General features: G+C 45.3%; 1 protein-coding gene across 2 annotated transcripts; it reads left to right on the forward strand.

Moving 5' to 3' along the window:
- The first annotated feature begins 46 nt into the window (after nucleotides 1–46).
- On the forward strand, nucleotides 47–20432 carry scap (SREBF chaperone). Of its 2 annotated transcripts, none has more exons than XM_027005320.2 (23): nucleotides 47–138; nucleotides 3187–3387; nucleotides 6051–6171; nucleotides 6463–6620; nucleotides 6848–7056; nucleotides 7231–7336; nucleotides 7474–7646; nucleotides 8890–9016; nucleotides 10118–10230; nucleotides 10419–10513; nucleotides 10861–10959; nucleotides 11086–11298; nucleotides 11448–11812; nucleotides 12298–12444; nucleotides 13859–14060; nucleotides 14234–14349; nucleotides 14607–15099; nucleotides 15307–15392; nucleotides 15461–15543; nucleotides 15641–15807; nucleotides 15948–16028; nucleotides 16360–16566; nucleotides 17034–20432. In XM_027005320.2, exons 1-23 carry the CDS (start codon nucleotides 62–64, stop codon nucleotides 17277–17279), a joined length of 3885 nt encoding a protein of 1294 aa, XP_026861121.2. In that variant the 5' UTR covers nucleotides 47–61; the 3' UTR covers nucleotides 17280–20432. The 2 variants fall into 2 exon arrangements, with proteins under 2 accessions (XP_026861121.2, XP_035382384.1); XM_035526491.1 differs by lacking the exon at nucleotides 47–138 and adding an exon at nucleotides 152–234.
- Nucleotides 20433–20959: the final 527 nt, after the last annotated feature.

The raw sequence follows: 20959 nt of genomic DNA on the forward strand, positions 1-20959 counted from the left end.
TGGCCTGTAGAGGTCGTGGTTAGTATGCGTTTTATGTGAGGGGGTTGGAAGTTGAGGGTTCATGTTGGAACACAGCTCTATTTGCATGCTAAATAACAGTCGTGACATTGATTTTGTCAAAGTAGGATCTCTTTCGAGGTATGTAGGTTAACATCCGATTAGTAGTAACACCAGACGACGTATCCGCTGTATTGTGATAGCGTTCACAGACGAAGACCACAATTTGTCATTTGGGTAAGCGCGGTGTGGTGCAGACTTCAGTAGTTGGATTTATTGACACTTTGGCGTAGCTAACATGCTGTATAGCAGGCCCTTGCGAAGTATGAATACCAGCTAGCTACCGTAAGTTAAAGCTGGCTGGTGCTGTCTTGGGCTGATTTGCTGTTTAGGTTAGCAGTTGGCTAACGCTAGCTAACCTTGGAATCCTAGCTACCTGTCAAAGGCTGCAGTTTAATTGCCCGTTTTCCACAGGCACCTGACTTGGCTACTAGCAGACAGATGAATTTTAGTTTACGAATATTTTCTCAAAACATACTCTTTAATGTTTGACATAACTTTCATAAAAGCCAGTTTTAGTTAGGTAGCTGTTTCTAGCTTAGCAAAATGCAAAACATGTTGCACTGTGCAAGTAGTTAACGCTAAGTTAGCAACGCGTGTCTTCATCCAGAGTGGCTTGCCAGCAGCTAAAATTTTCACTCGCGCGTTTTTGAGAAATAGGAAGACAGAATAATCACAAATCGTTTGGCTAGTTGCATTTTTCACTTGCCCACAAGTGTATGGTGGTAATAACTTTGTTTCTCGCTAGCTAATATTTTCTTATAGGTAGCTATCTAGCTCTAGGAAAATTCTAGCTAAGGGAATTGATTAGCGCTGAGTAGCTATTGTTAACGTCTGTGCGAAAATTTAATTTCTAACTATAGTTAGTTTGAATTAATCAAGTAATCCCATTGGCATTTATCATTCGCAGTTTGGTAGCTAGCTAGGTTAGTTAACTATATTTAAATTGGAAGTCCTAAACTTAACTTGTAGCTAACTATATTTAAATTGGAAGTCCTAAACTTAACTTGTAGCTACTTAGGCTAGTTCCTTCGCTAGCTAATTATTGCATCACCATGCTCGTTCGGATGCGGTCTTGTGTTGCTGGCTAGAGAGCTACCTAGTTGATGAATGTGATTATATGCTTCAATGTTCACAATATTAGTTCACTAAAACTTAATTATCTATTAATTTATCATTTTTACTTAAACACTGAAGCCTTACTGATGACGTACGATGACCAGCAGGTGCAATGTTCAACTATGGGGGCTGACAATGAGCCAAGGATGGCTAGATGGAGTTGTTTATCTCTAAAGCTTTAAAAGATTTAGACAGGAACGCTAACAACAATGAAAAATAAGCTTTGTCAACAGTCTAACACTTTTTAAAAAAAAATAGTAATAGAGGGTTATTGTGGGTCGGTGGCCAGCTAATAAACACAGGCAGATTCTCATTCCTAAGGTTTTTGGGATATTCTCTAGTGAAAATGATATTGCGTTCATAGCCCAGTGCAGACTACAAAACTCCACCCCCCCCAAATTTTTTGTTAAAAAAGGCTGTTGATGCTAACTAGTTAAAGTAGTTTTCACACCTTTAATGCATTCTGTATACAGCTAGCTGTCCAGTATGAGCAAAGCATGCTATCTGTATGGAATGGTGCCAGTCTTTTTGTTGCACTTGATGCATCCACAATTATAGATACTGTGTACTCTGTGTATTGTGGGAAGTGCTTACATAGCTACATAGAGTGTGTGTGTCGCTCTCACCGAATCATGTTTGCCATTTACCCAGCAGCTCAATCCTGGATGACCTCAGTTGCTGTGGTTTTGTGTGGGTGCCTCGTGTAACGACACAAATAAGATAATGAGAGCTATATGGTAATATGATTGTAACATGTTTGCTTGAATTTATGAATTTGTCAATTTAACAGAAGGTTTGCAGCTCATCGCTCATGTCTGATTTATTTATTTTTTTGAACATGTAATTGATGTGTGTTGGTTAAGGAATGGAGGGTAGTGGAGTTGTGTTGCAGATCATTGTATTGCACCTTGACTTTTATCCTCTTAGATGTGGAATGTGGCATATCTTGATGTACACTATGTGCATGTTACTGTGTTATTAGCTTAAAAGGTGGTGGGGGGACCCTTTCAAGTCAGACAGCTTTTACAAACAACTCTGGCATAAGATGTGTGCATTTAGTCTTTCTTTTTAGTTTGTTAACAGTACATTCTTAGCTGCCAACATTTCTAACCTCTGACTCGTCTGCCTTGGGCATATCTACAGCAGAATAAATAACCAAGCTCTTAAAGCCCTTTGAATAGCCTTAACTGTGGGGTGTTGTAGCTCATCTTTGAATTTGAGATTGTCTTGAATACCTTGAATCGGTATGGTGTGTGTTGGAGTGAATGGGCTCTGCCCGCATTTGTCTGCTGTTTTGGTTGCCAGTGAATGTAGGTGTTTCAGGTTTGGGGTATTTATAGAACTATGTGAAAGGTAGAGGCTCAGGAGGTTAGGCCTGGTGGGGGAAGTGTCGCTCCTCCAGAGAGAAGCAGCAGCTCCGTGAATGGTTGATGAAAGGAGCCCTGTCAAACTCACAGAGCAGTGAGGCTGGCTCCAGCCCTGCCCTACAGCGATTTGGTGGCACCTCAAAGGAACCAGGCCTGCTAATAACAAGTTCTGTTAAATCTAATCGTAGCTCGTTGGTGTTGCCACTCTGTCGACTATGCTAAGAGGCAGACAGCTTCCAACAAACAGCTCCCCTTGGCTCTGTTCATAGCCAAAGTGTTCAGTAATGGCGTAATGAAGGATTAGATGGTCTATTGTGGGGATACTGTGGGGAGTTGGATTCAGTTCTGGCATGTTTTCCAGGTAGAATGGATTGTGTATGATGAATGTACCTTTTTTTAGCTTGTTTCTCTATGTTTGTACCTTGGCATCGTTTGGACATAGTTTCTTTTAGAAAACTAAATTGTGGCATATGAGGTGCCTGACTGAAGTTCATATTGTGATTACTGTTCATGCTTGTGGATGCCTTTACTCTCCAGCCTGATGTCTTCATTTCCTGTGTTCAGGCTGACATCTCATGAGGAAATGTAATATATTACTTCAGTGTTTGTTTGTGTGATTCATTTACTTGCACTGTTTGGGTAGGTCCCTGGATGCCCCCTGGTGGTCACACCCCATCAGCGCACGCAAGCCAAATGGCTGCCAGCTGACCCCGCCCCCAAGGATGACGGTCAGAGAGCGGCTCCGGCAGAACATCTCGGCTGCCTTCTACCGGCATGGCCTGCTCTGTGCCTCCTATCCAGTTCCCATTATCCTCTTCACCTCTGCCAGCATCCTCACGTGCTGGTGAGTCTCCAACATGTCATGTGACATAACAGGAGTAACATGTCTGATCATGGATCACATGACACATTTTTAAAACAGTTGGGTATCAGGCTTGTGGAATGGTTAACAACTGTACATAATTAAGAAAATTAAACAAGCTCACGTTGGTACATTTTAATATTAACTTATTTAGTATGAAGATTGGAGGAAAAATCTGAACATGTTTTGCCTTATGATTGCACAGTTGGTCTTGGAAGTAAAACTGATCCAGTCTGTAGTGCATACTGAGAAGAATTTTAAGGAAGACTGAAGTTGGAAAAGAAGGATTTATTTAAACAAAGATATACCATACAAGATGCATACAATAACTAAATATTAGATATTAAGTATGATATTAAATGGGTCTTTCTGAACCCAACCAGCTTTTCTTAGACTATGACCCCTCCAAAAAATCCAGAGCTGGATTAGGCTGGGGCCTGTTCATGTTTAAAGGCAGTGAGGTAGCACGATCAGTGGCGTGATAAATGAAGTGGCATACCATGGTGAGAGAACCCCCTCTTTCTCAGATCACTCCTTTTACGCCACTGTCAGCCAAAACAGAATGAAGAACTTAAAGGTCATAACTCCACCAGCCTGAGAGACGGGAGTGTGAGAAAGTGACCCGGGGGACCCAGGTTTGGGCCTCCAGCTGCTCACCCAAACACAGCCAGCCTTAGTGAAGGTACAGGGACTTGAGTCAAGCCTCCGGAGCCAAAGGACAGGGACACTGTGACGATTTACAGAGAGAGAGACCCTCTTCAGCTCTTATGAACACCACTTGAGTTTTGAGGCAGTCACAAGTGTTGGCAAATAAAAGGTGCTTCAGTTCCTATGTGTCATTTTAATCATTAATAGATTATAAATTATTGTCAAGGAAATGGAGTAAGCACTTTCGGAAAGGGTTATCTGAAGCATTTAAAGTCCAGGATTGGGCAGCTGCACAGTTTAGGGCTTTCTTTTTTCGGTCTGGGATTCAAGTCGTCAAAGGCCTGACAGTCGGCTGCCTAGCCCACTGCTGGGAAATTGCCCCTCCTAAACTAATTCATCACAGTAGAAAGTTGAAGGTTTGTTTAAATAAATCAGAATGTGCACTTCATGTTCAGGGACATACCACAGACCTTCAGTGAGACGCTGGCGGTTGCTGGAGCTGAACGGATCCCTTCAAGAAGAAAGACTTGTCTGACGGCAGATATTTTGCCTCCTCACATCTCCCGTTCGATTAACCAGTAGAAAATGATTGAGGCTTACTAAAGTGTGTCCAGGCAGCACCTTCACATGCGTAATTTTTGTTTTTGTGTTGCGTGTTTCTCACCGTTTGCATGGCTGCCAGCAGACAACCATGTGCTGCAGTTCGTAATCCTCGCTAACTAACATGCTTTTCTCCATCCTCGGAGTGGGTGCGTGTGTCTGTGTTTACGTGTGCATATGGATGGCCAGATGTACTCCTTTTATGTGTTTAGAGCCTAGAGATCTCCCCCCACTCCTTCCCTGTCCATGAAGGAATTGCTGGCTCATGAAGACAGTGGACTAGGAACACTAAGACAGTCGCGGTTAATCGGCCGGGTTCACACAGAGTTTGTGTGGAATAGTTATGCAGAGTTACTCATGGTGCAAATCGTGCTCATGTACTCAGTCTGAGAGAGGCTATCATCAGCTCTGTCACAGTGATCTGTGCCGTCCTCACAGAAACGAACCAAAGCTGCTGTTCGGAACATTCTGGAAGTTTTCACAAGGCTCCAGGTGGCTAGGCTGGGACACATGCAGGCGTTTGAAGACCTGCGCAGTAAAAGCCCCAGCAGTGCTGTAATTCAGAGTCTCGATCGGCTGCAGTTTGCCTGTGCCCCTTCCCATTCTTTTCCCAGCTCCATGGTGGGCCGTCAGGGATCATTCTGTTGTTGGGCAAAGGGATTGGCACTTTTGTGATTCAGCCCTTTGCGTTCCTGAAAGTTGTCCTGTTGCATCAGAACTTGTCCTGCCGCTCGGTGGTTTCCCAATGTTGACGGCCACAGAGGTCACGCGCTTTCCATACTCAAATAAATAAACACCCCAGAACTCACCAGATAACGACGAACTGCTAACATCATGTGAACTGCCTGCCGAACCTAATGTTTACTGTCCAGTGGGAACATTAAACTTTTTTTAACCTCAACCCTGAACAGCCTTATCTCGCACATCTTTCTTATTTCAGACTTGGCCCTTGCCACGGTCACCCCGTACGTGCTCATTAGAACTGCTCTGTGACAGTGGCTACCGTTAGAAGGGTTGCCTGAATGGAAGTGAATTATTGATGCTGAATGTCACAGTTCCAAATGGCACTAAAGAAAACTGTAGCTCTGTGGCGGCTGAAAATCTCACTCAAACTGCAACTGGCTGCTGGAGGGACAGGGAGAGGGAGGGAGTGATGGAGTGAGGAAGTTACCACGTCGCTGCAGGGCTTTGCATTCACCCTCGTGCACTCGTGTGTACATGCGGGCCACTCCTTCCTCTTTTGTTAAGGCGAGCATGGGAACCCTGTACAGTATGCGGTTAAAATGGGTGCAGTTCTTCTTACACTGAAAATATGTAGGAGACTGGGGTCATTTTAGATCCAGGAATCTAGGTCTGTGGTTCATTGTTCTTCTTTGACTCCCACCCCCCCCTTTTAGCTACCCCCTGCTCAAGCTGCCTCTTCCAGGAACAGGCCCTGTGGAGTTCACCACTGGTGTCAGGGATTACTCTGTCCCTTCCCATGGGACTCAGGGTGACCTGGGCGAGCGTCCTGATTGGGTACTATAGCCTCTCTGTCCTAGAAATGAACATGCCCACATGCCCACATGCTCACATACAAGCTTCACATAGGTTCTTACATTCACATTTACACCACAGTAGTACCATTGTGTGTCTGCATTCACACTGACTGACTGACCCAAGGCTCATTCTCAACAAGAAATGCAGCATTCTAATGTTGCTTGTAGTTAATAGCTAATAGCTATTATGCTAATGCCTGGTCTTGTCAGTGTTTTCCTCTAGAGACTCGTTCAGTGAATGGTTTGTTCATTTTTGTCTGGTCCCCCTCAGTACCGGGGCCCCCCTGTGGCCTACATCCAGCAGGTGCTGGTGAAGGCAGCAGTGTCGCCGTGGGACAGCAGCCTGGTGCCCGTGGACGTGTTCCGCTCGCCCCTGGGCCGGGTCTTCAGCCTGCTCGAGGAGATCCGGGATCACGTCTACACAGATAGGTGAGGGGCTCTGTCAGGGCCCAGCCTTGCCTGCACAATATAGTGTTAGTCAGTTAAAATCAGGTAGCATGATAACCCAAGATGATTCTTTACTACAAATAATTGCTTATTGCTTCCTATTTCTGACACATACACACACACACACACACACACCCCTAACTTCTTTCTTCTGTCTTATCTCCTTTGTTTGTGTGCACTCTCTGGTCTTTCCCCTGTTCTCACTTCAGAAGCTTGGAGTCACTGTGCCTGCAGGTGACAGACCTGTTGCCAGGGTTACGGCGCATGCAGTCTCTTCTTCCTGAGCATGGCTGCTTGTTGGTCTCCCCGGGCAACTACTGGCAGAATCGGCGTGACATGTTTGACTCGGATCCGGACATTCTGAAGACGGTCCACCAGCATGAGCCCAAAGGCCTTCACACGTCTGCCACTCTAAAAGGCAAGAGACAGGAAGTGACATCACTGGCTCTTGGGCCTGGAGCTCTGAATATACACACCATGTTGCACTTCTTGAATAAATAAAAATAAATAAGTAGCACCCCTAACTTCATGTGGCTATTTATTGACCACTTTGATAATGTAATTGAGCCCAGTTTGGCTGTGTGTGTGGTAGACCTGCTGTTTGGAGTCCCAGGGAAGAGCACGGGGGTCAGTCTGTACAGCAAGAAGAGAGTGGTCACCTACACCATCACCATTGCCCTTAGCAGTTATGATGCAAGGTCGGTCTGAGCGTCTGAACGTGACCTTCCACCACATGCTTACTGGTGGAATACTGCATGGATACACCAGTCTGTGAGCTGGACTACAGATTTATGGTGCGTGTGTGTGTGTCTGTGTGTGTGTGCGCGCGAGACAGGTTCGTAGCAAGCCTGCGAGCTCGGCTGAAGCAGCTCCACCCGTCTACGAACTGCAGCTTGCGTGAGGACCACATGGTGCACGTGCATTTCAAGGAGGAGATTGGCATCGCTGAGCTCATTCCACTGGTCACCACCTACATCATCCTCTTTGCCTACATCTACTTCTCTACCCGTGAGCTCCTCCTCTTCACCACATACTTTAAGTGCTTTCACACATTCACTAATGTAATGATCTAGGTGATGATTATTTGAGGGCTCAACAATTCTGACCCTGTTTACACAGGTCATTTCATGCTTCTTGTATCTGGACTGTATTCTGATAATCAAAGGTGTCTTTATTTAACCACATTGAAATCTCATTGCTATTCACTACAGAAAATACATTTTTGCTTATACCACCTGACAACCAATTTCCTGCATTCCTATGTTCTTGTGCTATATGTAAATATTGATAGCTGCTTTTTTAATTGCAATTTTGTGTGGTGTGTTTAATTTTCCTAAATGTAGAGAAAGATGTAAACTTGAAGGGGTGGGGGAAGGGTTTTGGTTGTCAATCATGACTCCGAAAGACAGATACGTTTACACTTAATGCTTCACAGACCACCCCATAAAGGGCTTTAAGATACCAGATTAAAATCTGTTGAAAATGCTTCTGGACTAAAGACCAATTGTAAATGCAGTATGATGCACATCATGGCCAAAATGATAAATGAATATGGTTAGCTTGAGAATTGATCTGATAACTTGGTTATGCTTAGTCTGCAGATAAAGAGCAGCTTCTGAATCAAAGTGCCAGCCCTGTGTGTGTTGAACCTGCTATGCTTGAGCAGGGAGAGCAGTGTTCAGTGGGGCTCTCTGCTGGCCAGTGGCCTGCAGTGGCTGTGAGAGGCATGTGCCCTCTGAGCAGGGACCATGTGGCACTGGGATTATGGAGTGTGATGGGGTGGGGGTGGGGTGGTTCATTGCGATAAATCTTAGCCCGGCTTGTACACATACATACGTACGTACATACATACATACATGCGCACCACCCAACCCATGCTGGCAATAAACTCTGTACACACACCCACATCTGGAGTCTCGATTGGGCAGTTTCTGGACTGTATGCAGTTTAAAGACTTTTTTTTAAAGCCTTGACATTAGTAGAGTCATAACTACAGTTAGATGTAAATGGCAGAAGAATTGTGTGATGCAGCCTTTCCTATTGTTGCTGTAATAGACATTTCTATGGTGCTATTTTAATATATAAATATGAATGGTGAGATTTATAAAACTCTATTTTCTTAAAAGCACTTGAAGGGCTTGCAGACCTCTCATTGTGTTGTCATAAACGTATCACTACCCACATCATACGACTCCATCCCCCTTCTCGCTTTCTCTTCTTTTGGCTCTTCCTTCCTTTTTTGCCCCTTCAGGTAAAATTGACATGGTGAAGTCCAAATGGGGCTTGGCTTTGGCTGCCGTGGTAACGGTGCTCAGCTCTCTGCTCATGTCTGTGGGGTTGTGCAGCCTCTTTGGCCTGACGCCCACACTCAACGGAGGGTGAGTGTGCTCTGGCACATGTACAGCTGCGGGGGGGCGAGGGGACACATTCACACAGATCTTGTGCAGCCGTTAGTGGTGCATAACAACAATCAAGCATGCACTCGCACAGTTGGTACTGAATAGTAAGCCAGCAATAGAATATACATTTACTCCTCCATGCTCCAGGCTGGAATATATATATACACACACACACACACACAATAAATGTTGTGATACAATGGCTATAGCAATGAATCGCTATTGGTAAAAAGAAAAGTTATGATAACAGGCCGTGATTATCATGATTGCTGTTATTTGCTGGTTGTAAATGCTCCTGTAGTTTATTGATAAAGCTGGTCGATCAAGGTCATGGGCTTGATATCCAGATAGAACTTGTTCTTTCATATTGATAAATATGTGTATAAGAATGTAAAGTGCTTTCTCAACTTACAACCTACACTGATCCTGCACTATTGATCAAAGTGATAGGTTGATGTGTAACTAATTAATCAGTGAGGACAGCACTGTGATGGTGGCCAGAACTAGATTCCTCCACTGACAGAGGTTCATGTGGGTGGGGTCATGTCCTCATGGGCCAATCTGCTTGCTCTTGCTGGTAATGTGCCCTACTGGTGTGAGCATGAGTTATCCACTCAAAAGTATAGGCTGAATTTCAGTCAGCACAGGCTAACCCACACAGGCGAATGGCAGAGTGACCAAAGTTCTATGCAGGCTAGCGGTTATGGGCAGGTTTCCAAGTAATTACATTGGTAATTTCTTCTCAACTTATCACCTGCGTGGTCATGACCTACTTCAGTAGCATGTTCAGCTCTCATTGAACACATGGATACTGGGAAGTCCACAAAAAGTTCAATAGGTTCAATAGTGCATGGAGTATAAGCTGAAGACATTAAATATTTTCAGTTATTAAAGATTTTGAAATTACTATGTCTAATTCATAAAACTGTTTCCTGTTTTTGTTGCGTTAATTTATCTCTTGTTCTTCCCTTTTATTGTGGTTTTGGTTGTTTCACTTCTCACTAGATGGGTTGTTTCACTTCTCATAGATGGGCTAACGCTCTCCTGTGGTTTTTTTTTTCTTCTTTTCTTTTCTTGAAGGGAGATCTTCCCATACCTTGTTGTTGTGATCGGCCTCGAGAATGTGCTGGTGCTCACCAAGTCTGTGGTGTCGACACCCGTTGACCTGGAGGTCAAACTTCGAATCGCCCAGGGTAATGCCAATTCTGCCTTCCTTAAGTGCGCATCAGTGCATCTTCTGGACAGTGGCTGAAGATCAGGGGATTGGATAGTATCTGAACTAATATGATTTCACCAATATATGTTAACATGTTTGGGATATGAACCATACTTTTGCATTGCTGTCCTAATTTTATCATTTATTATTGGTATGTGGTTTCAGGTCTGAGTAGTGAGAGCTGGTCCATCATGAAGAACATGGCCACTGAGCTGGTTATCATCCTGATTGGATACTTCACCCTGGTCCCTGCTATTCAGGTAGCCCTCACTGCACTGTCATTGAAAGCTGATATTTTTTTAAATGCTCTGTACACTAACTGTTTGTCTGCAACAGACAATGGCCATGTGCCATCTACATCACTGTGTGTGTGTGTGTTCTCTGTCCCATTGTGTCCTCAATTCGTCAGTGGATTATAAAGATCACAATTGCAGTGAGAGGGAGAGAAAGCTCCACGCTACTTGTGTGTGTGATCATTCATTCTTTCGTTCGCTTGTTCCATCTAGTCACCTTCTCGTAGACGGCACCTCTCCTGTTGCTACCTCACACAGCGTGTGTTCTGTTGCCGTTGAGCTGATTGCAGATGTCCTATTTAAATGTACTGCAGGAATTCTGCCTGTTTGCTGTGGTGGGGCTTGTCTCAGATTTCTTCCTGCAGATGTTCTTCTTCACGACCGTTCTGTCCATTGACATCCGCCGCATGGAGGTCAGAACCTTTCCAACCTCATTTAAATGGTGCATGTTGGTTTTTTAAACTGTAGTTCTCGTTCTCTCTCTCTCTCACTGTAATGCTGCCTTACATTCATACACACTCCTATATGCATGCACACAGCTGGCTGATCTGAACAGGCGTCTGCCTGCTGAGGCGGGGATGCCCCCTCCTAAACCCGGCCCACTACGTCCACGGGAAGCCCCGCCCCCTTCCCGCCCATCTCCCCACACCATCACACTACAGGCACCGGCATTCCGGAACCTACGTCTGCCGAAGAGGCTGCGTGTGGTCTACTTCCTTGCCCGCACTCGTCTGGCACAGCGGATCATCATGGTGAGCTTCATCTGTTAGCCTTGTCTGACTTAGATGATGCCTACAAACAGCTATTAAAGAACTGAACTCTGTCTAATGGAATTCCCACCTTTGCACATTGCATACCAGGCTACATTGCAGTTCTCTGGAATCAGTCCTTTTTTGTGCAGGTTGGTACAGTGATCTGGATTGGGATCCTGGTCTATACTGACCCAGCAGGTTTGAGGACTTACCTGGCTGCTCAAGTGTCAGAACAGAGCCCTCTTGGGGAGGCGGGACTTCCTCCTCACCTGGGCGTGGCTCCAGTGTTTCCTGGCGGAGACCCAACCAGTACCCTTAATGTGCTTCCGGCCCCCGAGCCCACCCCCTTACCTGAGAACCAATCCCAGGGCCATGGAGAAGCACGTTCTGGCCCCGCCCCTCTGACCAGCCCCCAGATAACCTGGGGCTCAGAGGATGAGGAGGTCTGGAGACGACTGTCCTTCCGTTACTGGCCTTCTCTTTTCAGCTACTACAACATCACCCTGGCCAAGAGGTAAGCTGCCACCACTCTGTTCTCAGATCTGTTGTCTGCTTTCCACTATGTCATTTGATGACAACAATTACTGTACCTGCCAAAAGCTCTTATGACAAGCCAATCAGTCACTCATGCAGAATGTAATGAGACAGCTGATATGTTTTTGATCTTTTCTTCCCATCAGTACATCTGGGCCAAGTAAACAGATTTCCACAGCATTTGATTACATAGCCCAGTTGTGTTGGGAGCACGAACAGGGAAAATAAGATGGACTGATTAGATATTAAACTTTTGGTGACCTATGTCCAACCTTAATCCTTACTCTACCCATCTGCAGAGTTTAGTACCCTGTCCATTGCACATGGCTGTAGTATATAAAGCAGAGCAGGAGCAGATGACACTGATCAAGAGCAGACTGCACTAATCGGGTTTGTTCAGGGTTGGCGCAAGAACCAGAGGCAGCAGGAACATGATATCTGGACACGCCTGTCCGTGTGTCACAGGTACATAAGCATCCTGCCCGTCATCCCTGTCACGCTGCACCTGAGTCCCCAGGAGGCCATTGAGACGCGCCACCCCCAGGACACACAGCACGCACCCCGCACTAGCGCCAAGACCACCGAGCTCCAGGCAGACCTCACACTCTACAAGTCAGTGTTCCTTGAGGAGCAATCACTTTACACCTGCACAGCAGGTTATTGTCTTTGCTGGGCTAAATAGTCCTGATCACAGCCTTGGTAATCATTGGCACAAATTCACATCACGACTGAATGTCCGTTTTTACATTTCCTATGTATTTAGCATGAATGTAGATACTTTTGCATACATATGAGCTCAAATAAAGCTTTCTGAGGAATGCGCCCTCTTTGGTTATAAGCAGCTATGCCAAGGACCTGATATTCTGAGTATTTAATACATTGAAAAGTGCTACATAAAAATAAAGGGACCCTCAGATGCTTACAATAGGCAGTACAAAAAAAGACATTGACAGACATAGGACAACATATCCAGTATACTTAACATTTACAAAAAGCACGTATAGGACATGGGTAGGAGCTGATGAAAGGTGTGTTGATGCTTGAGAAGTATCATAGGCAAGTGAAAAGATTTTATTTTTTTAAGGTCAGATTTGAATATAGAGAGTTGAAGACCAGAGGGGGAAGTTTTTTTCCAGAGTTGAGGAGCACATCTAGAAAACACGCTTGCCATAGCCATGTGAGTTAGAGGAAGGAACAGTAAGCAGCCTGGCTGAGGAAGATCTGATGGTGTGAGGAGGTTTGTAAGGAAGGAGAAGATCAGAATTGTATGAAGGAGCGAGGTTATTTAGGGCTCTAAGTATCTTCAGTTGAATTCGGTAAGCCCAATTGCAGAGAGTGATATTTGTATGTGAGCAGTTTTTGGAAAGATGCAGTTCTCCTTTTTGTAGGTTTTTCAGTAGAAGTGGTGAAATGTTGTGGTAGACCGCTCCTAATAGTACCATTTCCTCCAAGACTGAGGGATGTGGGAGGTACAGAAATGGTTTACTTTTATTTGCACTCAAATCATTGTTCTTATGAATGAAGGCCATTGTGAACTTTCTGGGAAACCATATGTGGTTTTTGAGAGATTCTGAGTTTTCCCATGGAGCCTACCAAAAAAAGCAAGAGTTCATGAAGTTGATGAAGTTAATTTCTACGAAAACTGAGGTTGTGAAATCCAAAAAAAGGCATTTGCCTGACTTATTGACCAGCACCTTTCAAAACCTGCCTTTACTCTCTCACTCAAGCTTCCATAAGCGTGCATACTCCCATACACATGTGTGCACATGGTCGACCTAGGGGTCAGTGTTTCTAGGTCATTGCAATTGGGCTTATCTGGTGAATGATGTGAACAAGGCCCCAGCAAAGGACACTCAGGGTCAGAATGTGTCCCTGACTTCAGCGTGATCATTAACATGAGAATATTCTTGTATAGCACAGGCAGTTAATACGAGTACCCTTGTTCTGCTTGATGATTAGCTGCAGTGGCCTCATGTGATTTTGAATTTGAGAGTGTGTGTCTGTGTGTGTGTGTGTGTGTGCGCAGGGTAGCTGCACTGGGGCTCTTTGCCGGGGTGCTCCTGGTCCTGTTGCTGTTCTGTCTGTACCGTGTGCTCTGCCCTCGCAACTATGGACAGAATGGCGTTCAGCATGGCCGCCGTCGCCGTGGAGACTTGCCCTGCGATGAGTACGGCTACTCGCCACCTGTCAGCGAGATTTCCCCGCTGCTGCTGAGAGGCCATAGCATGGTGAACACACAGACAGACACACACCATCACCACAGAATAGTGTGACAGCATGTTCATACACACATGTATTCAGTACATTGCATTTGTTGTTATAGAGTAATTATTCACCTTTAAAATACCAACACAACACACTCACCAAAGCTAAGGTGCTTGCTTTCTCTCTGTTTATGCAGGACATTGAGTGTCTTGCAAATGATGGTATGCTCTTGGCCAGCTGCTGTTTAGCAGGACAGATCCGTGTATGGGACGCACAGACTGGAGACTGTTTGACCGTCATACCCAATAACGGGTATGAGCAATACACACACATACTACAGCTCGCTACAGCTGTGATCTCCGATCTCGCTGTCTGATGCTTTTATGGAAGTCTTTTTGGGTGTAGTGGTAGGGTGTGTTGCTAAGACTTGGATTTGGAGACTGCATGGATTATATTAACTTTTAATTTCAGAACAGCAGTGACGGTATATTAATCTGAATCCCTGTTGGTCTGACTCTTTGTGCCAGTCTGCCTGTCTGCCTTCTTCCCTTTTCTCTCTGTCTCTCTAGTTTACGTAGGAGCAGCAGCAGTGGCTGCTGGGAGCACCGTGACGGCTGGGATCCCTCCAGCCCCGCCTATGATGCAGACTCTTTGCTGGGGCCAGAGGCTCGGAATGCATCCACACCCATCATGGACAATGAACACCCCCTGCGTCGGCGGACCACACCCGTGCGCCCCGCCCTGTTCGGGGACCAGCCCGACCTCACGCCGCTCATAGACACCAACTTCGGGGAGGTGCCGCCGTCGCAGATGATGCCGGGCTGCGGGTTCGACTTTGGAGAGCTGGTGGAGCGGGCGTATAAGGAGCATGAGGCGTCCCCGCCGCTACCATTCCCGCCCTCTCCACCAGCGGCCCGGCAGAGACGCCGTAGTCTGGGGGACCAGTCAGTCGCACCTCCTGAGCAGGTCCTCCTGGCCCCCTGGGACTGGGACAGCTCGGTGTGGTCCATGGAGCTCAGGGGTAACCTGATAGCAGCCGGGCGAAGCAGTGGCAAACTGGAGGTGAGGAGAAAAGAAGAGGACAAGAGGTGGAGTCTTCACTATTCACTTAACATGTGAATATATGAACAATGTCCAAGCTTTTGTCACATTACATAATTGAGAGTTAGTGAAAGGAGAGACTGAGAGGGCAAAAAAAGATTTATTAGACATGTTTATAGTGTGCGGAGAGATGCAAAGAGCTGTCTGACTGTGTGCGTGTGTTCCCAGTTGTGGGATGCGGTAGAGGGATCATTACGGTGCTGCAATGAGGATGGATCTTCTGGAATCACAGCCCTGGCTTTCCTCAACAACAGGCAAGCTTGTCTTCACACACACACACACACGTACAGCCAGGTCCTGACCGTCATGTCATGTGCTGCAGGATTGTGGCGGCCCGTCTGAACGGTTCTCTAGATTTCTTCACAGTGGACATACACAAGCCCCTGGGCTTGCTGCAGTACCGAGGTAAGGTGGGGCTTAACGTGGCCTGCCGGGAGCACTCACTCGGACACAAACATCAGTGCAAACTAATGCACATATTGCACCTGTGTGTGTGTGGCAGGACCACCGGGCAGGGCCAGCCTGCCTCCCTCACCTTGCTACAGCAGTGAGGATGTAATCAGCTGCCAGCTGACCCGCTCCGTGCAGTGTGCCCACCAGAAGCCCATCACCGTGCTCCGAGCTGCAGCAGGCAGGGTGGTAACGGGCAGCCAGGACCACACTGTGAGAGTAAGGGAGGCGGGCATGTGTGCACACGTGCACGTACACACACTCATGCACACACTCAGGCACCCTCTTGGACAAGCACGTATGCAGCATACACACGTGTCTATATGCACACGAGTTGGTAAGTGGCCATGGTTTTGCAGGTGTATCGCCTGGAGGATTCCTGTTGCCTCTTCACCCTGCAGGGCCATGCAGGTGGCATCACAGCCATCTACATAGACCAGGTGAGCTCTTCCTCTACCACCCGTTTGTCCACTCTTTTAGTAAAGGACACTTATTCATTCATTCATTCATTCATTCATTCATTTATTTCCCTTTGTTTTGTAAAGTGCCCTCGTGATTTTAGTTATTATATAAATGTAGCTCCTCATTATTATTATTATTACCACTGTATAGCTCTGTCTCGCGACTTAGCAGTGTTTTACTTTCTGAATGGAGCTGCTAAACTCTGACATGGTCCAGTACTATTGGCTGTCTGGATTTACAACCTAGTTAATGCTGTAACTGGTTAAACTCCAGTTATCTGATGGTCTTTTCCTCTGTGCTGGGTTCCAGACCATGGTCCTGGCCAGTGGGGGGCAGGATGGAGCCATTTGCCTGTGGGATGTCCTCACAGGCAGCCGCGTGAGCCATGTGTATGGTCACCGTGGTGATGTAACCTCTCTGGTTTGCACCACCTCCTGTGTCCTCAGCAGTGGCTTGGATGACCTCATTTGCATCTGGGACCGGAGCACAGGCATTAAGCTCTACTCTATACAGCAGGTGTGTATAAGAAACTGACCAACGGAAATCTTGCTGACTGACGGCTGGTTTCAGTGTGACTGGTGTCACTAACCCTCCTGAATATCTACCTTCCTATCACATTTTAACACACCATACCTGATCATGCTACTACTGTCTGATCATGTCAGGAACTGAATAGGTCCCCAGGAAGAGGGTTGGAGACAACCAAAAAAAAGGATTATCTATTACTTGTCGATGAAACTGCTGTTTAGAGCTGTGCGTCTGTTTCTACTTGATTGATAACTGATTACTGGCATGGAGGCTTCTGGGAGCCGACCTCCGAGATAGCATCATGCTCCTTAGATAATTCTAGTTCCCTTTGGATTCCATTTGTTGTTGGCTGCATTACCGTTGAGCTACCCAAAATAAGACAAACAAATGTAAAACAGAATGTGCAAGCGTGTGCTAACACCCAGTGTGTGTCTGGTTGCGCCTGTGCCCGTCAGGAGGTGGGCTGTGGGGCCAGTCTTGGCGTGATCTCGGAGAGCTTGCTGGTGACGGGCGGCCAGGGCTGCGTGTCCTTCTGGGACCTGAACTATGGCGACCTGCTGCAGACCGTCTACCTGGGCCAGAGTGGCGAGGGCCAGCCCGTCCGCCAGCTCCTCGTGCTCGACAACGCCGCCATCGTCTGCGACTTTGGCAGCGAGCTTAGCCTCGTCTACGTGCCCTCCGTGCTGGAGAAGCTGGATTAAACGCACGAGTGCTGCCGCCCCCTCCCGCACTCGTGTGTCTGGAAGAGGCCGCTGTCACAGGCGAGACGGGCTGCACTTGCAGCTCTTCGGCCTGGCTTTAGACAGAACTGCTCTTGGCTGGCACAACTCGGCAGCTTTCTTGGATTATGCACTTCCTAGTTTGTTGTGACTGAAATAAGGGGATGCAAGGCAGGTCCGGTGGTGGTGGTCATGATGATGATATATTTTAATTGCCCTCTGGATCTTCTCTCAGAGCATTTTATATTTTTGCTAGAATATGACTTGAAATGGGATGTTGTCATACTTTTTATTAATGCCTGTGCGAATGCTTGTGGCACGTCACCCTTGAGGGGGCGGGGCTCATCTGTGCAGAGATGGGGCGGGGCTCATCCGGCCTGCCTGGTTGATCAGCACCTGGGTAGCAAGAGGAGTGTGGATCTCCAGTGCAGCATTTACAGCAGGACCAACAGCATCTGAATGGGACCCTGTGCTGGTAACAGCTGCCTGACAAACAAAACGAGAGATGAGACCAAGTCCATGAAGGCATTTTAGAGTGACTGAAATGAGAGGGGGGGGGGGAGCGAGAGATGGAACTTTACACTGGTGGGGCACGTGTGTTGGTGTGACTCATTGTACGAGAATGAGAGTTTGTGTGAATAGACGAGTTCGATTGTTCAATAGGCACACTGCAATCAGCTGAACCTGTAAAAAGGGGGATGGGGAAATTTCACTTTTTAATATTTAAAATCCCTTATTTATTAGTGAACAATTCTAACAATTTGTAAGAAAATGCTAAACATGCCTTTTAATATGATGTCAAATTTTACTGTACGAAAAGCTTTGACTAATGTAAACATTTAATGAGTAGGACAGTAACAAAAGTGAGTTAGTGCTCTTGTTTTTCTACTTTGTAATATATAGTTATGTAATATATACTTTTTTTTTTTTCCCCCTGGGGAGAAATGGTGGTTCAGAATAGAACTGGGAATTTCAGTTGTGTTGCCTCCTGTATAGATGGAAAAACACTGTCCAACTCTGAGACTCATCTGTGTGAGCCCTGCACTGGGATTCACACTGAATCCAAATGTTTTTTACTTATTTAAAAAAAAAATCTTCTTTGCACAGTTTTCCACTTTATTTATGTATATTCCAGTAACGGTTTAGTTTAATCCCCATATCTGATACACTTTAAATAATGCAGTGTATCCAGGTGCAGTTGGAAATATTTGTTCTAGTGGATTTCATTTACATTCTGCAGTGCAGCTGAGAAACGGGCTTTCTCTGTTTCTTTGCGTTTTCTTGTCTTAAAATGATTACCTTTTTTGCTGTTGAAAACCATGAGCAGGTCATGATGTATGAACAAGCATTTCCTCTGGTTGTTACTGTACTTTTGTAGTGCTTCCTGGAGGCTGATTCACTGTATCTGTAGTGCTGAGGGGAAATCACCGCTGTAGGGGTTTGTAAGTCCAAGAATACCGGACACCTGCTCATGGCCAATTCCAGTACAGCCAGATTTGACGTACCTGCTTTAACCAGTTCAGGCAAATGGACCAGCACTAGGATAGCACACAGTGGTGCCCATCTTGTAACAGAATGAAAGGGACAGCAGAGCTAATGCTGATTACCACCACATTTCAAATACATTGTTCCAGCCAGCAGGAGTATGCAGTGTAGACATGGACTAGAGGAACATGCTCAATATGCGTGTGCGCAGATAGAAAGTGTGGTTTTATGAAATGCATAGTCAGTCCCCGGGCAGTGATGCATGTGCTGACTGAGCATGGAGTTTCCTTCACTGTTGGCTATGACGTCAGTGGTCAACAAGTCCTTTTGTCCCTTTCAGGAGATGAAACTATGTTTAAAGTATAAGGCCACTTTGTCCTGTCACAGATTGCTGGGGTTGTAAATCGGAGGATTTTCTAGTTTAAAAAAAAATATTTGAAGGTGATGCATGTTTATTCTTTAATCCTCTGTGAAGAGGGATTTGGTATTTAATTTTTTTTTCTCTCAATTAAGAATTATGTTTCTCACTTATTGCCCTCACAGGTTGGAGAAGAAATGGTCATATGTACATGTCACTATTTGCACACTAGTGATACTACATATGGCTCCCAACTTAATTTTCAAAAATAATATAACTAGGTCCTCTTTCAGGGACAGACGAAGCATCCTGGTGAAGATGAAATTGTCAGATTTTATATGAAGCATCAGCCATTTGAAATTTGACATATTTTTTTGTTTTTTTCCTTTTCTTAAAAACAGGTATGAAAACATTTTTAGAAAACTGTCCATAGTTATATCTGCAACATGTGTCGTGCTCAGCCTAGATGAGTAGAAACGCACACAACAGTAAATGTATGTTAAATTATTGGCTCTTTGAATGTAAATATTATGTTGAGGTTTTAAGATTATTAGTTTGGTTGCTTTGTTTCCCAGACCTTAAAGTTTGTTCAGTGGAAATGTGATTTGTTTTTCCCTGTAAGTTTGGGGTGATTTGAGGTAGAGACAATTCCTGTCTCAGGTTATGATTGTTAATGAAAGACACGTGGGTGTTGTGGCCTAAGCACTTGACCAACACAGAGTGATCCATTTCTCATGGCAAAGCTGTCCACAAATGAGACAATAGCAGTCCAACATGTCCAAGGTGTGTGACCATCAAAAAAGCAGCTGATTGTGGCGTTCCAAAGTTTACACTAATTTTATTTTCTAAGGTGAAGCCTAGTTTTAGGCCAAATAATGTTAGAAGTGGGAAATAAAAATTGGAGGGTTTTTTTGTTGTTTTTTTGCTCCCCCCCCTTCCCCCCCTCTGATTTGGGTTAGTTGAAGCTGTCCTGAAGTCTTCCTCCTACTAAAAATTATCCCACAATGCTATTTATATTGTAGATTTTGTCCTCACGTGGCAGTGTCACTCACTAAAGCTGAGACGTTTTAGGAAAATTGCTGTGTGAATAATGCAAACGGCAGCACGGAGCACCCGCACTGCCGCTGCAGAGGAGTAGGCAAATGGTGGGATGTAAATATTGAGTAACTTGGTCCTCCTCCTCCCCCCATGTCACACAGGGTACACAGACAGTAGAGGATGTAACTAATATGCTGTTATTTTTAACACAAACCTTTGTACTAATTTGCAAATAAAAAGGTTTTTATACCTCGTTCCTGCTTATTGTTGTACTTGTGTACCTACCATTAGAAGAGATGCTTACCAGATTGCAAAAGTGTTGCTTCTGCTTGTACTTTCATTAATGAAACGAAGTCCTCATTTGTCTTTTGGGCACATCTGGCTTGGAGTGATTGACCCACTTACAAGGCTTGGATAATATATTATTTAATCTTTCAGTCATTTTAAATGGATTTTAAAATGTTACTGTAAACTACTCCCTGTAACTATATCTATGGGAGTGTTGGCCTAATCTACAAGTCCCCCACCACCTTCTTTTAAAAGTTTTTTTTTTTTTTCCCCCCCTTCCACTTTTTGAAAGTGTACTCTGAAAATCTTAGTGATTCCTCTGAAAGCTGTCCTTGCTTCTTTTATTCAGTAATAATTCGAATATGCTTGTTCTAGTCAACAAAAATTAAATGTTCCTGATGATGATGATCAGAAAACAAGTGTTTTGTATTTCAGCCTGTCAAGCAATGCCAAGATAAAGGTGGCATAACTGACTCATTCATGAAACGAAACA

This window comes from Electrophorus electricus, chromosome 5, assembly GCF_013358815.1.
Source record: "Electrophorus electricus isolate fEleEle1 chromosome 5, fEleEle1.pri, whole genome shotgun sequence".
Classification (NCBI taxonomy): domain Eukaryota; kingdom Metazoa; phylum Chordata; class Actinopteri; order Gymnotiformes; family Gymnotidae; genus Electrophorus; species Electrophorus electricus.